Source organism: Pongo abelii, chromosome 4 (assembly GCF_028885655.2).
Source record: "Pongo abelii isolate AG06213 chromosome 4, NHGRI_mPonAbe1-v2.0_pri, whole genome shotgun sequence".
Lineage (NCBI taxonomy): Eukaryota > Metazoa > Chordata > Mammalia > Primates > Hominidae > Pongo > Pongo abelii.
In genome coordinates this window covers 183,347,243-183,363,506 of record NC_071989.2, presented here as the reverse complement: position 1 = coordinate 183,363,506, position 16,264 = coordinate 183,347,243, and the positions used below count along the sequence as shown (strand labels likewise).

General features: G+C 38.8%; 1 protein-coding gene and 1 long non-coding RNA gene across 3 annotated transcripts in view; one reads left to right on the top strand and one right to left on the bottom strand.

Moving 5' to 3' along the window:
* The first annotated feature begins 2,583 nt into the window (after window positions 1-2,583).
* LOC129059630 (uncharacterized) overlaps window positions 2,584-16,264 on the top strand; it is a 29,661-nt gene continuing 15,980 nt past the window's right edge. For both annotated transcript variants that reach the window (XR_008525647.2, XR_008525646.2), the window contains exon 1: window positions 2,584-2,805. This is a non-coding gene — a long non-coding RNA (uncharacterized LOC129059630). The remainder of the gene's footprint in view (window positions 2,806-16,264) is intronic.
* On the bottom strand, window positions 8,011-8,314 carry LOC100444587 (cysteine-rich and transmembrane domain-containing protein 1). The gene is given in 3 exon segments (XM_009241297.4): window positions 8,011-8,175; window positions 8,178-8,216; window positions 8,219-8,314. Coding segments are annotated over 3 exon segments (300 nt in total).

The following is a 16,264-nucleotide window of genomic DNA, read 5'->3' as shown; positions in this document are numbered from 1 at the left end:
GTCTCGAACTCCTGACCTTGTGATCCGCCCACCTTTGCCTCCCAAAGTGTTGGGATTACAGGCATGAGCCACAGCTCCCGGCCTAATTTTTTTTATACTTTTAAAAAACAACAATAACAAAACATTAGAATAGATTTAGATTTACAGGAAAATTACAAAGACAGTACAGAGCATTCCCAAAGACTCCACAACCAGTTTCTCCTATTAGTAGTATATTACCTTACTTAGTATGGCACAATTGTCACAACCAAGGGGCTGACATTGATACTTTATTAGTAATTAATGCCTTTACTTTATTCAAATTTCTTTAGTTTTTATCTAATGTCCTTTTTCTATTCCAGGATCTCATTTAGAGATACCACATTACATTTAATCATCTGTCTCCTTAGGCTTTTCTCGGCCATGTTAGTTTCTCAGACTTCCCTCATTGGTGGTGATCTTGACAGTTTTCAAGAGTACTGGTCAGGTATTTTGCAGAATGTCACTCGATTGGGATTTAGCTGATGTTTTCTCATTGTTAAAGTTACATTGTGAGTTTTGGGGAAGTCCATGGAAGTGAAGTGCCATTTGCATCACATCATATCAAGGGCATACACTAGCAACGTGATTTATCACTGTGGATGTTGATCTTGATCATCTGGCTGAGGTGCTATTTGTCAAGTTTCTCAATGGTGGAGTCACCTCCCGTCCTCCCTCCCCTTCTGTACCACAGTCTTTGGAAGGAAGTCACTGTGGCGCTGACGCTAAAGGAGTGAGAGTTATACCCCACCTCCTTGAGAGTAGATTATCGGTCTTCTTATCTATAACCTCCCACTCAATAGTGAGAAACCTACCATCATTCACCATCCATTTACTTAATTGTCCAATTTAGGTACACATGTAAAGTGGCTTCAGAACTGTCAACCTGTACCTCCATGGGAAACAATTTATTAACTAGAGTACAGTGCTTATGTGCAGTTCCTTTTGCCATTAGTTTTACAGATTCCACTCATTTCTGAAGTTACATAAATCAGCGCCTTTATTTCCCCACCTTCTTCAGTGAGATCGTTTCATACATTTAAAATGCAGTTAGATTCTTTTGTCACAATCTGCATTCCATCCTGGGATTGTCAAACCTTCTAAATGATTTTTTTTTTAAACTTACGTGCATTAAGGTTCATTGCTTCTGTTACAAAGTTTCCTTCCTTCCTTCCTTTCTTTCTTTCTCTTTTCTTTCTTTCTCTCTTTCTTTCTTTCTTTTTTGAGATGGAGTTTCACTCTTGTTGTCCAGGCTAGAGTGCAATGGCACAATCTCAGCTCACTGCAACCTCTGCCTCCCAGGTTCAAGTGATTCTCCTGCCTCAGCCTCCTGAGTAGCTGGGACTACAGGCATGCACCATCACACCCGGCTAATTTTGTATTTTTAGTAGAGACAGGGTTTCTCCATGTTGGTCAGGCTGGTCTCGAACTCCTGACCTCATTGATCCACTGGCCTCGGCCTCTCAAAGTACTGAGGTTATAGGCGTGAGCCACCACACCCGGCTGAAGGTTTTGACAAATGCACAGTATGATGTGTCCATCGTTGAAGTGCTATATAGAACAGTTTCACCACTCTAAAAAGTCTCCCATGCTTCATCTATTCAATCCTCTCTCAAACTCCCGAACAACTGATCTGCTTAACATTTCTATAGTTTCTCTTTTCTACAATGTTTATAAATGGAATCATATGGTATGTAGCCTTTTTAGTTTTTTTTAACTAAACAATATGTCTTTAAGAGTCATCCATGTCTTTGCATAACTTAATAGCTAATTCCTGTTCATTGCCGAATAGTATCCCATTGCATGGGTGTACCACAGTTTGCTTATCCATTCACCTATTGATGGACACCTTGATTGCTGCCAGAATTTGGTAATGATTACAGAAGTTGCTTTAAACATATGTGTTCAGGTTTTGGTTAAGTTTTCAAATCAGTTGGGTAAATAGCTAGAAGGAGGATTGCTGGATCTTATGTGTTGCAGTTACTTTTAATCTCTTTTCCCTGACATAACATTTAAATGAATAAAACATTTCTTTTTCCCCACCTCTAATTTAATGGAATCTACACACACAGAAGCCCTTGTGAGGTAGGTGAATCCAGTACAGTTCTTGGCTCAGATACCAGAAACTGATACTTATGAATTCAATGAATTCAAGCAGACAAGGAAATGGAGTGATATTCAGAGCTCACAACGTTAATGGTAAGACTGGACAGCCTGGCATGGAAAAGGAGGGACTATAGGAAACTAGCAGTGGCAGGACCTCACAAAGTTTTTATATAAACAGCCTGGTTAAGACGTTGCTGCCATAGGCCACTGAATGGCGCTGATGATGTTACCAGAATTGATCTTAATTAGTCCAGTATCTTCGGGTCACACTCCCTTAAAAGTCAAAATCCTAGGCAGGGACATCTGATTGACCAAACCTGGACTCCAAGAACTGACATTAAATGTGAGAAGAGCAATTACACACTATTCATGCTTCTACTCACCCTGGTAGGAGGATATGGAGCCACAAAGTGAAAGTAGTTTAATTCCCCAAAGATCATGTAGAGGAGAGTCAGTTGCTCCACCCCATACATATCAGCAAGGAAATTTCTACAGTGATGAGGCATTATGTGCTAAGGTCTATTTGTTACATCAGCTCTGCCTACCCTTACTATTCAAGAAGCCAGACTGCAGAGGGCACAGAAGACTTGAAACCAGGATTAGGGGCATGCACTCCATGCAGGATCCAGAGGAGTGTTTTAAGATGGGAAGTTCAAACTGCAGGCTTGAAATGAAGCTCAGGTGGGTGGATTACCTGATGTCAGGAGTTCGAGACCAGCCTGGCCAATATGACAAAATCCCGTCTCTACTAAATATGCAAAAATTAGCTGGGTGTGGTGGAAGGCACCTATAATCTCAGCTACTCAGGAGGCTGAGGCAGGAGAATCACTTGAGCCCAGGAGGCTGAGGTTGCAGTGAACCAAGATCATGCCACTGCACTCCAGCCTGGGCCACAAGAGCGAAACTCCAACTCAGAAAAAAAAAAAAAAAGAAAGAAAAAGAAAAGAAAAGAAAGGAAAAGAAAAAAAAAAGAAATGTGAGCAGAAATACCTGACTGGGACTTGGTCTTGAAAGAAAAGGCTAAGGCTCAGGTACTAAGTCTGGGGTCTAAAATCTGAGAGAGAGCAAGAGTCAGGCTGACCCACTATTTCAGAATTTCTTATAATTTACCTTTCTAAGATGAGACATAACCTTTCAGTGGCTATTGAGTTGCTCAGCTAAAAAGTTTTTTGGGAATAGGGATAAAAAGCCTAGTGTGGAAGGCTGAAAAGTAGCCCCCTAAACACATCAGGTCCTAATCCCTGGAACCCATAAATGTTACCTTATAGGGAAATAGAGGATCTTTGAGGATATGATTAACTTAAAGATTTTGAGATGGAGAGATTATCCAGATGGGCCCTGAAAGCAATCTCAAGTGTCCTTCTAAGACAGAGGAAGAGGTGGATGACACACACAGAGGCAAAGATGGGAGTGCTGCAGCCACAAGCTAAGGAATGCTGGCAGCTACAGAAGTTGGAAGAGGTGAGGAATGGATTCACCCCTAGGGCCTTTGGAAGTTCTTGACTTCAGCCTAGTGATACTGATTTTGGACTTCAGGGCTCCATAACTACAAGAGAATACATTTCTATTGTTTTGAGCCACCTCATTTGTAGTAATATGTTACAGAAACCACAAGAAATTAAAACAACCAGGAAATTACAGTAGGGAAGGCTAAAATGGATATAATAGAAAGAGTGGGTGCTTTGGATAAAGTAGAACTCAAATCAAATCCCTCCTGGTATGACTTTGGGCAATAATAGTAAACCAGCATCGGAAATACATGTGCAACCATTCGCCCTCCCATGGCAAAGCAAATGTGGCTCACCAATACCAGCAATTTTTCCCAGATATGAGCTCAGAATATATTTCAGCACAGGTCTCTTGACAACCATAAGAAATGATATGTGATGTTAAACTCAGTGACTATTCCTGTAATTACACTAACCATTATTCATTGGGTACCTACTATATGCCAGGTATTTTAAATAAAAGTATACTTAATTGTCCCAACAAATTGAGGAGACAGTTTTCTTCTTTACCTTGGTTTACAGACAAGATAATCATATATCATAGAGTTGAAGTGGCATTTCCCGAGGCACAAAGCTATAAAGAAACAGGATTGGCATTCAAAGCCAGGTCTCCCTGACTCCAAATCCCATTCCACTACCAGGCACAAGCAGACACTTGGATTTTCTGAGCCACAGTTTCCTCGTCTGTAAAATGGGGCTGCTGATCTCCACTTGGAAAAGCACATTTGTGGGTTGAGTGAGATCATTAAAAAAGACAGCGACCCCAGCAGACTGTTGTCTGGCACAATGCTGCACGGGCTAATGTTAGCAATCCAGGCCTCTTTACTGCAGTGCAACGGAGAGAGGTCGGGCCACAGTTGGTGTAGCATAAAGCCCTGACCTGGCGGCTGTTGGAAACTCAGCCCATTCCTTGACACACCTCAGTCCCACAGCTTGGTCTTTTTTCTCCGGAGGGACCACACCTACAGCCAGGGAGCAGCAGGGTCACGGTGACCTGGGCCAGAATACTCTATCAGGTCAACATGAGCCAGGACAAGGAATTAGAATTACAAAACCAACAGTCTTTTAACCAGGATCTAACTAAGGACCAGTCACAGGGAGGACGTCAACAGTGCGGAAGTGAACAGCATTTTCATCGGTTCTCCCTGGACTCTCTGGGGGCTCTTCTCCCATTGTGGGGAGGCAGATTGAATCAGAGGAAACAGCAGGGCATCAGCACCAAACATCCCTGGGTTCAAATCCTGGCCTTCCTTACCTACTGGCTGAGTTGTCTTGGGTGCATTTTTTTACCTCCCCAAGCTTCAGTTTCCTTACCTGTAAGATGGGGGTATGAGTCCCAATATGCCATGTGGATCAAATGGATTAGTGCAGGCAATGGAGTAGATGCTCAGTCAGTGTTGATTCCCCTTATTTTACCCGTTCCCCCAAGTCCATGCCTGAGCCTGCCTGCAGAGCACCCTCCTTCCCGGAAACTCTCCAGCTAGATTCCAGCAGCAAGTCTAGGGTCCTTTGGGAAGGGCAGTAACATCCTGGGCAGGCAGGTGCTGTCCTGGGAGGAAGGAACCATGGAGATGGCAGGGCCTCCTAACAAGTTCTAGTCCCGAGAGGCTCACTCACAGCTCTCTCTCTGTAGAACGGGGGTGGGAGGGAAAGGAGCTAGGCACAACCCTGCAAACCTAGTCTCAAGCAGATAAAATATAAATTGCATCTTCTAAGGAAAAAGAGTGCAGTCACCTTTGTATTTTGGTATCAACAATATATGAACAGCAGGCTCTGGGCACAACAGGAAACCTACACCCACGCTACTTCTTTATCGTAGTTCATCTCTTGGCAAATAATTACTCTCCCTGCAGGCACCCTCATGCCAGCCTTCTAATTATACCATTGTTCGGTTTCATGTCAACTGAACAATAAATCAAATGTGGACCAAGATGTCTGATCAAAATGTGCTGGGGAGTAACTGGTGGGAAGCACATGACATTAGTGACGGTACTGGGAATGGGGGCATCATTTTTCTTCCTAAGCTTTGTCTTGAGACAGGCTTCCTTTTTCTCTGTTAATCCTGTTAATGTTGAGACTGTAACCTGGACCCCGAGTAACCCAGATCACCCTACCTCTGAAATGGACAGAACTGCGTTCACTATCGTTTCCCATCAAGGGACCCTGAGAGGGTTTGATTAATGAATAACTATAAAATGCTAGCAAATATATAGCAAAAAGAAATACTAGCAAATATATATATTTATAGCAAATATATATGGTAAAATACTAGCAAATATAGCAAATATATAATGAATAATTTCTCAACAACTTTTTCCTTAGTGGCATTTGGCTTTCTTCCCTGAATTTTTGCTACCATCAAAAGCCAAGTTCCTCATCAGGGAAAGAAAGAGGGCAGTGTTTATTTTAATATTTTATTTAAGTATTTTGATTTATTTTATATTTAACAGTTTTTAAGGTTTAATTAACAAAAGTTATATATATTTAATGTGTACAAACTGATGTTTATATATATATATATGCACACACACAAATACACACAGGGAAATAATCACCACAATCACCACAATTAACACATCCATCACCTCACTAATTCCCTTTTTCTTTTTTCCTTTCTTCCTCCCTTCCTCCCTTCCCTCCCTTCCCTCCCTTCCTTCCTTCCTTCCTTCCTTCCTCCCTTCCTCCCTTCCTCCCTTCCTCCCTTCCCTCCCTTCCCTCCCTTCCTCCCTTCCTCCCTTCCTCCCTTCCCTCCCTTCCTCCCTTCCTTCCTTCCTTCCTCCCTTCCTCGCTTCCCTCCCTTCCTTCCTCCCTTCCTCCCTTCCTCCCTTCCCTCCCTTCCCTCCTTTCCTTCCTTCCTTCCTTCTTTCCCTGCTTTAAGGTGAGGATACCTAAGACTGACTTAGCAAATTTCAAGTATACAGTACTGTATTGCTAACTATAGTCACCACACTGTACATTAGATCTCCAGAACTTATTTATCCTGCAGAACTGAAACTACACTTTGACCAACATCTCCCCCACCTTTCAGCCCCTGGCAACCACCATTTAACTCTCTGTTCCTATGAGTTTCACTTTTTTGGATTCCACATATAAGTGGGATCACGTAATATTTGTCTTTCTGTGTCTGGCTTACTTCATTTCGCATAATGTTCTCTAAGTTCATCCATGTTGTCACAAGTGGCAAAATTTCCTTCTTTTTAAAGGCTAAATAATATCCCATAGTAGAAATATACCACAATTTTTTTTATCCATTCATCCATCCAGGAGCATTTGGGTGTTTCCATATGTTGATGATTGTGAACAATGCTGCAGTGAGCACAGAAGTGCATGTATCTCTGAGATCCTGATTTTATTTTTTTTGGATGTACACCCAGAAGTGGGATCATATGGTAGTTTTACTGCTAACTTTTGGAGAAAACTCCATACTGTTTTTTATAATGGTTGTACCACTTTAAATCCCCATAAGAAATGTACAAGGGTTCTCTTTTCTCCACATCCTCACCAACACTTTTGTCTTTTTTGATAGTAGAGCCATTCTTGCAGGTGTGAGGTGATATGTCATTGTGTTTTGATTTGCATTTTCCTGATGTTGAGCACATTTTCATTTCCATGCTGACCGTTTGTATGCCTTCTTTTGAGACATACAAATACACCACATCATACACAAAAAGAAACTCAAAATGAAGTTTTGACCTGAAACTGTAAAACTACTGAAGAAAGTATAGAAAAAAGCCTTCTTGACATTGCTGATGGCAATGATTTTTTGGATATGACACCAACAGAACAGGAAACAAAAGCAAAAATAAACAAATGGGAAATATCTATTCAGATCTTTTGCTCATTTTCAAGTTGGGTTATTTGTTTTCTTGCTACTGAGTTGTATGAGTTCCCTATGTGTATTGCATATTAACTCCTTATCAGATATATGATTTGCAAATATTTTCTCCCATTTCATAGATAGCCTTTCCACTTCGTTGATTCTTTTCTTTTCTTTTTTTTTTTTTTTTTGAGGTTTGAACAAATTTATTGAAACCTACAGGGTGTGAGCAGAGAAATCATTCATGGTGTGTTACATTTTGCCACTACCTTGAATGTATAATTACAAAATTATAAATACATTTTCCACAACTAAGCCTTTGTCCAAAAAAAAGTCACTTAGCACATTTTTAAAGGTCAGTAAGAAATGGATTTTGGACATTAAAGAGATCAAGTCACTGAATTTAACAGCAGCAGCCCTCACTAATCTAGAATCCCATAGTGCCGAAGGTATAGGTGTCTGTGCAGAGCTAGTCATTTATTACAGCAATCAGAAGAGACAGGGGCAGGCACACCTATCGGAGGTGGTGGCAGAGCTGGCAGGACAGGATGGCTGGGCTGGTCAGGTGAGCATGTCCCAGAGACAGCAGCAACAGAAAGCAGTCCAGCAGGCTGTGAGGCAGGTGGATGGTTCCAACTCATATCTCCTGTGGTCTTCTACCATATAGACTGTGGTTTTAGGAGGCTCCCAAGGTCTGTCCTGCCAGCTGTACTGTGGGTATCTTTGTATCCTTGATAGGTGTACCCTTGAAGAGGTGGGTAGGGCCCCCTCCCATAGGTCCTGGGCCCATGTGTTTTTGTGGATAAGGTGGGTGTGGGGCTGATGGACCAGGGTCTGGATGTGGTGGAGGGTTCTCTTGGTTCATCAGGGACCTGTAAAGTGCACCTCTCCTCTCCATGAACTGGCCAGGTAGTGGTTGGGTCGGAACCTGAGGAGCCCAGACCAGCCCAGAGTAGACTCACTGCACCTGCCTCGAAGCAAGTAATGAACCACCATGTGACAGAAGCTTTTTAGTTTGATACAATCCCATTTGTTTATTTTTGGGTTTGTTTCCTCCTCTGTTGGTGTTATGTCCAAAAAATCACTGCCATCACCAATGTGAAGAAGCCTTTTTTCTGTACTTTCTTCTAGTAGTTTTACAGTTTCATGTCTTCATGTCAAAGTCTTTAATCTATTTTGAGTTTATTTTTGTATGGGATGTGAGATAAGGGTCTGATTTTATTCTGTGTATGACTATCCAGTTTTTCTAATGACATTTATTGAAGATACTATCCTTTCCCCATTGTGTCCTCTTGGCATCCTTGTCAAAGATCAGTTAGCTGTAAATATATGGATTTATTTCTGGTCTCTTTGTTTTGTTACATTGGTCTACATGTCTGTTTTTATGCCAGTACTATACTGTTTTGATTACTATAGCTTTGTAATGTATTTTGAAATGAGGAAGTGTGATGCCTCTGGCTTTTGTTTTTTTTTTTTTTTTGGTCCCTCAAGATTGCTTTGGATATGGGTAGTCTTTTGTCGTTCCATTTGAATTTTATGATTGCTTTTTTTTATTAATGTAAAAATGCCATTGGGTTTTGATAGAGATTGAATTAAATCTGTATGTTTCTTTGGGCACTGTGGGCATTTTAAAGATTTTAATTCTTCCAATCCGTGAACATGGGATGTCTATCCATCTCTGTGTCTCCCTTAGCTTCTTTCATCAATGGTTTATAACTTTCAGTGTACAAGTCTTTCACCTCTTTAGTTAACTTTATCCTAAGTATTTTGTTCTTTTTGTTGCTATTGTAAATAGAATTGTTTTCCTAATTTCATTTTTGGATAGTATGTTATTAGCATATAGAAATGCCACCGATTTTTGCAATTTGACGTTTTATACTGCAGAGTTACTGAATTTATTAGTTTTAATAATTTTTTGTATGGAGTCTTTAGGATTCTCTACATATATGATCATGTCATCTTTAAGAGGAGACAATTTTACTTATTTCTTTTCAATTTGGATAGCTTTTATTTCTTTTTCTTGTCTGATTAGTCTGTCTAGAACTTCCAGTATTATGTTGAATAGAAGTGGTAAGGTTGATCATCCTTGCTTTGCTTCATATCTGAGAGAAAAAGCTTTCAAATTTTCCCCATCCACTATTAGGTTAGCTGTGGGGTTTTCATATATGGTCTTTATTGTGTTGAGGTAAGTTTCTTCTATACCTATTTTTTTGAGAGTTTTAAATAATAAATGGATGTTAAATTTTGTAAAAAAATATCTGAATCTTTTGAGATAATCATGTGGTTTTACCTTTCGTTGTGTTAATGTGGTATATTACACTGATTGATTTGATATGTTGAACCATCCTTCCATCTCAGGGGTAAATCCTACTTGGTCATGGTGTATGATCCTTTCAATGTGCTTTTGAATTTGGTTTGTTAGTATTTTATCGGGGATTTTTGTGTTTATGTTAATTAGGGATATTGCCCTGTAGTCTTTTTCTTGCGGTATTTTTGCTAAGCTTTGACATCAGGGTGATCCTGGCCTCATAACATGAGTTTAGAAGTGCTTTCTCTTATTCAATTATTTGAAAAAGTTTCAAGAATTGGCATTAATTCTTCTTTAAATATTTGGTAGAATTCACCCATTAAGCCATCTAATCCTGGGCTTTTCTTTGTTGGGAAGGTTTTAATTACTGATTCAATTTCATTGTTAAAATTTGTTCTTCTTAATTCAGTCTTGGTAGGTTGCATATTTCTAGGAATTTATCTATTTCTTCCAAGTTATCCAACTAGTTGATGAATAATTGTTCATAATGATCGTTTATGATCCTTTTTATTTCTGATTCATCTGCTGTAGTGTCTCTCATTTCTGATTTTATTTACTTGAGACTTCTTTCTTTTTTTCTAAGTTAGTTTAGCAATGGAATTTGCCAAATTTGTCTTTTCAAGAAACCAAGTCTTGTTTCCTCGATTTCTTTTCTACTGTTTTTTATTCTCTCTTTTATTTATTTCTACTCTTATTGTTATCATTTCCTTCCTTCTGCAAATATGGGGGTTGGTTTGTTCTTTTTCTGGTTCCTGGAGGTGTAAAATTAGGTTATTTGCAATCTTTCTTCTTTTTTAAATGTAGGCATTTGTCACTATGAATGTCCCTTTACTACTGCTTTTACTGTATTCTATAAGTTTTGGTATGCTATTCCTTCAGTTTTGTTTGTCTCTGCGTATTTTAATGTTCCTTTTGTATTTTTTTTGACCCAATGGTTGTTCAAGTGGTTTGTTTAGTTTCAATGTATTTGCAAATTTTCCCAGTTTCTTATTGTTATTGATTTTTAGTTTTATTTCATTGTGATCAGAAAAGATACTTGGTATAATTTTGATCTTCTTATATTTGTTAAGAGTTATTTTGTGACTTAAGATATGATCTATCCTAGAGAACATTTATGTGCACTTGAGAAGAAGATGCATTCTTTGCTTTTTGATGGAAAGCTTTGTATATGTCTGTTATATCCATTTGATCTATAAAGTTGTTCAAGTCAGTTTCTTTATCGATTTTATATCTGGTTGTTCTAGCTGTTATTGCAAGTTATATAGTGAAGTCTCCTACTATTATTGTATTGCTGTCAATTTCTTCCTTCAGATATATCAATATTTCCATTACATATTTCAGTGCTCTGGTGTTGGGTGCACATCTATTTATAATTGTTATTTCTTCCTGGTTGATTGACCCTTTTATTATTGTATAGTGTCCCCTTTTGTCTCTTGTGACAGTTTTTGACTTGAAGTCTATTTTTTCTCATGTAAATATAGTAACCCTTGCTTTCTTTTTGGCTACGATTTGCATGGATATATTTTTTCATCCCTTCACTTTCAGGCTGTGGGTGACCTTAAATCTAAACTGAGTCTCTTATAGACAGTATATTGCTAGATCTTGTGTGTGTGTGTGAGTGTGTGTGTGTGTGTGTTAAATCCACTCAGCAACTCTGTGTCTTTCCAACGGGGAGTTTAATCCATTTACATTTGACATTATTAATAAAGACTTACCGTTGCCATTTTGCGAATTGTTTTTTGTCTTTTTAAAATTGTTTTATTCCTCTTTTCTGCCTTACTGTCTTCCTTTATTTGTTATTTTTTGTAGTGATTTGCTTTTTCTTTACCTTTTGTGTATCTATTATAATTGTGTCTTTGTGATAGCACAAGGCTTGTATTAACTAAATTGTAGTTATAGCCATCTACTTTAAGTTGATAATATTTTAATTTCAATCATATACAAAAACTTTACACTTTTACTCCTCCCCACACATATTTTGTATTCTTAAAGCCAGCATTTACTTCTTTTTTTTTTTTTTTTTTCTTTTTCTTTGAGACGGAGTCTTGCTGTGTCACCCAGGCTGGAGTGCAGTGGCATGACCCTGGCTCACTGCAACCTTCAGCTCCCAGGTTCAAGCGATTCTCCTGCCTCAGCCTCCCAAGTAGCTGGGATTACAGGCACCCGCTGCCATGCCCGGCTAATTTTTGTATTTTTTTTTAGTAGAGACGGGGTTTTACCATGTTGGCCAGCCTGGTCTTGAACTCCTGACCTCAGGTGATCCGCCCGCCTCGGCCTCCCAAAGTGCTGGGATTACAGGCATGAGCCACTGCGTCCAGCCAGCATTTACTTCTTTTAAGGTTATGAATCCACTAACAAATTTTTGCAGTTATGCTTATTCTAAATATTTTTTACTTTTATATTAGTTGACTATAATTTATGTACCACCATTAAAGTGTTATATTATTATGCATTCCTCTGTATATTTACTTTTTTTTTTTTTTGAGACGGAGTCTCGCTCTGTCGCCCAGGCTGGAGTCCAGTGGCACGATCTCGGCTCACTGCAAGCTCCGCCTCCCAGGTTCACGCCATTCTCCTGCCTCAGCCTTCCGAGTAGCTGGGACTACAGGCGCCCACCACCACGCCTGGCTAATTTTTTGTATTTTTTAGTAGAGATGGGGTTTCACCATGTTAGCCAGGATGGTCTCGATTTCCTGACCTCGTGATCTGCCCGTCTTGGCCTCCCAAAGTGCTGGGATTACAGGCGTGAGCGCCTGGCCTGTATATTTACTTTTACTGGTTAGATTTATGCTTTCAGATGCTTTGGGGCTGGGTGCAGTGGCTTACGCCTGTAATCCCAGCACTTTGACAGGCTGAGGCGGGAGGATCACCTGAGGTCGGGAATTCAAGATCAGCCTGGCTAACTCGGTGAAACCCTGTCTCTACTAAAAATGCAAAAATTAGCAGGGTGTGGTGGTGGGCGCCTGTAATCCCAGCTACTTGGGAAGTTGAGGCAGGAGAATTACTTGAACCCAGGAGGCAAAGGTTGCAGTGAGACAAGATCATGCCGCTGCACTCCAGCCTGGGCAACAGAGTGAGACTCCATCTTAAAATTAAATAAATTAGTTGAATGATTTGGTATTGTTGTTTGGTGTGTTTTCCTTCTAATTTGAAGAATCCCCTTAAGCATGTCTTTTTGTAAGACAGATCTAGCAGTGACCAACTTCCTTAGTTTTTGTTTTCCTAGGAAAGACTTTATCTCTCCTTCATTTTTAAAGAGTAGTTTTTCTGGGTATAGTACTCTTGGTTGTTAGATTTTTTTCTTTTTCTTTTAATACTTTAAGTATATCATCTCACTGTCTCGAACTGCAAGGTTTCTAGTGAGAAATCTACTGACCATCATTTAGGGGTTCCCTTATATGTGATGAGTCATTTTTCTCTTGTGGCTTTAAAAATTCTGATTGTCTTTGATTTTTGAAAATTTAATTATAATGTGTCTTGGTATAAAACTTTTTATGTTCAATCTATTTATGGTCCTCTGGGCTTCTTGCATGTATATGTCTATTTCTTTCCCCAGATTTAGAAATTTTTTAGTCATTTTTTCTCCATTTTTAAATAAATTAACTTTTAATTTCAAAGGCACACTGATGCAAAACCAACATTTGGCCCCTTGTGTCAGATTAACAAGGTTTTCTTGGACCCATTCCTTAATAAATAATGATAAAGATTATAACAAGATTTATGAAAATTATATCTTATGACCAAGATGATTAAAATTTAATAGATTTTTTTAATAAAATGTTGAGAGACAGATTTAATTGGCCTCATGCCATCTTTATTATCAGGGCTTATTGTTTGGGAAATTAACTCTCCTCTCTCAAAGAATGAAAATGCCTTTTTTTGAAATCTTTGAGTTATCACTTTGGCTAAATGAATGACTTATTTTGCAATAACCTGTGATTCTATTTTGTGATATCAAGTGTTTTAAGCTTTTTATATTTGACTAACTTTCCAAAATCAAACTCTAACTTTTGTCCTCATGAATTTTTGATATTAGGTCCCCTTGAAGTCCAAAAAAGACACATTTGGCTTATTTGATATAATAAAATCATTGTCAAATAAAATCATTTTATTATAACAAAGGCGAATATGTCTCTTTTGGACTTTGGGCTAATAGTGTTGTCAAATATGAATGGGGTTTAACCTTATTTGGATTATATTCATACAAATGTGTTATTAGTGTATATTTCAGGATTGCATGAGATTCCTGTGATTCTAATATGTCTTAGCATATGCTTTTAGTAGTAATTATGATCATTATGTAAAATTGTTGTATGCCACAGAAGTAAGCAAATTTCCTTGTGAATTGTGTTTTTAACCATTACTGTTCTAAGACTCTTGTAATCCACAGTTGTTTTACTTTTATCTTTTTCAATAATTTTTTAAAGTTATTATACTTTAAGTTCTAGGGTACATGTGCACAATGTGCAGGTTTGTTACATAGGTATAGATGTGCCATGTTGGTTTGCTGCACCCATCAACTCGTCATTTACATTAGGTATCTCTCCTAAGGCTATCCCTGCCCCAGCCCCCCACCCCCCAACAGGCCTTCGTGTGTAATGCTCCCCTCCCCGTGTCCAGGTGTTCTTGTTGAATTCCCACTTATGAGTGAGAACATGCAGTGTTTGGTTTTCTGTCCTTGTGATACTTTGCTGAGAATGATGGTTTCCAGCTTCATCCATGTCCTTGCAAAGGACATGAACTCATCCTTTTTTATGGCTGCATAGTATTCCATGGTGTATATGTGCCACATTTTCTTTATCCAGTCTATTATTGATGGACATTTGGGTTGGTTCCAAGTCTTTGCTATTGTGAATAGTGCCACACTAAACATACATGTGCATGTGTCTTTATAGTGGCATGATTTATAATCCTTTGGGTATATACTCAGTAATGGGATTGCTGGGTCAAATGATATTTCTAGTTCTAGATCCTTGAGGAATTGCCACATTGTCTTCCACAATGGTTGAACTAATTTACACCCCCACTAACAGTGTGAAAGGGTTCCTGTTTCTCCACATTCTCTCCAGCATTTGTTGTTTCCTGATTTTTTAATGATCGTCATTCTAACTGGTGTGAGATGGTATCTCATTGTGGTTTTGATTTGCATTTATCTGATGACCCGTGATGATGAGCATTTTTTCATGTTTGTTGTCTGCATAAATGTCTTCTTTTGAGAAATGTCTGTTCATACCCTTTGGCCACTTTTTGATGGGGCTGTTTGGTTTTTTTCTTGTAAATTTGTTTAAGTTATTTGTAGATTCTGAATATTAGCCCTTTGTCAGATGGATAGATTGCAAAAGTTTTCTCCCATTATGTAGGTTGCCTGTTCACGCTGATGATAATTTCTTTTGCTGTGCAGAAGCTCTTTAGTTTAATTAGATCCCATTTGTAAATTTTGGCTTTTGTTGCCATTACTTTTGGTGTTTTAATCATGAAGTCTTTGCTCATGCCTATGTCCTGAATGGTATTGCCTAGGTTTTCTTCTAGGGTTTTTATGTTTTTATGTCTTACATTTAAGTCTTTAATCCATCTTGAGTTAATTTTTGTATAAGGTATAAGGAAAGGATCCAGTTTCAGCTTTCTACATATGGCTAGCCAGTTTTCCCAGCACCATTTATTAAATAGGGAATCCTTTCCCCATTGCTTGTTTTTGTCAGGTTTGTCAAAGATCAGATGGTTGTAGATGTGTGGTTTTATTTCTGAGGCCTCTGTTCTGTTCCATTGGTCTATATATCTGTTTTGATAACAGTACCATGCTGTTTTGGTTACTGTAGCCTTTTAGTACAGTTTGAAGTCAGGCAGCGTGATGCCTCTAGCTTTATGCTTTTTGCTTAGGATGGTCTTGGCTATGTGGGCTCTTTTTTGGTTCCATATAAAATTTAAAGTAGTTTTTTCCAATTCTGTGAAGAAAGTCAGTGGTAGCTTGATGGGGATAGCATTGAATCTGTAAATTACCTTCGGCAGTATGGCCATTTTCACAATATTGATTCTTCCTGTCCATCAGCATGGAATGTTCTTTCATTTGTTTGTGTCCTCTTTTATTTCATTGAGCAGTGGTTTGAAGTTCTCCTTGAAGAGGTCCTTCACATCCCTTGTGAGTTGGGTTCCTAGGTATTTTATTCTCTTTGTAGTAATTGTGAATGGGAATTCACTCATGATTTGGCTCTCTGTCTGTTCTTGGTGTATAGGAATGCTTGTGATTTTTTCACATTGATTTTGTATCCTGAGACTTTGCTGAAGTTCTTATCAGCTTAAGGAGATTTTGGGTTGAGACAATGGGGCTTTCTAAATATACAATCATGGCATCTGCAAACAGAGACAATTTGACTTCCTCTTTTCCTAATTGAATACCCTTTATTTCTTTCTCTTGCCTGACTGCCCTGGCCAGAACTTCCAATACTGTGTTGAATAGGAGTGATGAGACAGGGCATCCTTGTCTTGTGCCAGTTTTCAAAGGGACTGCTT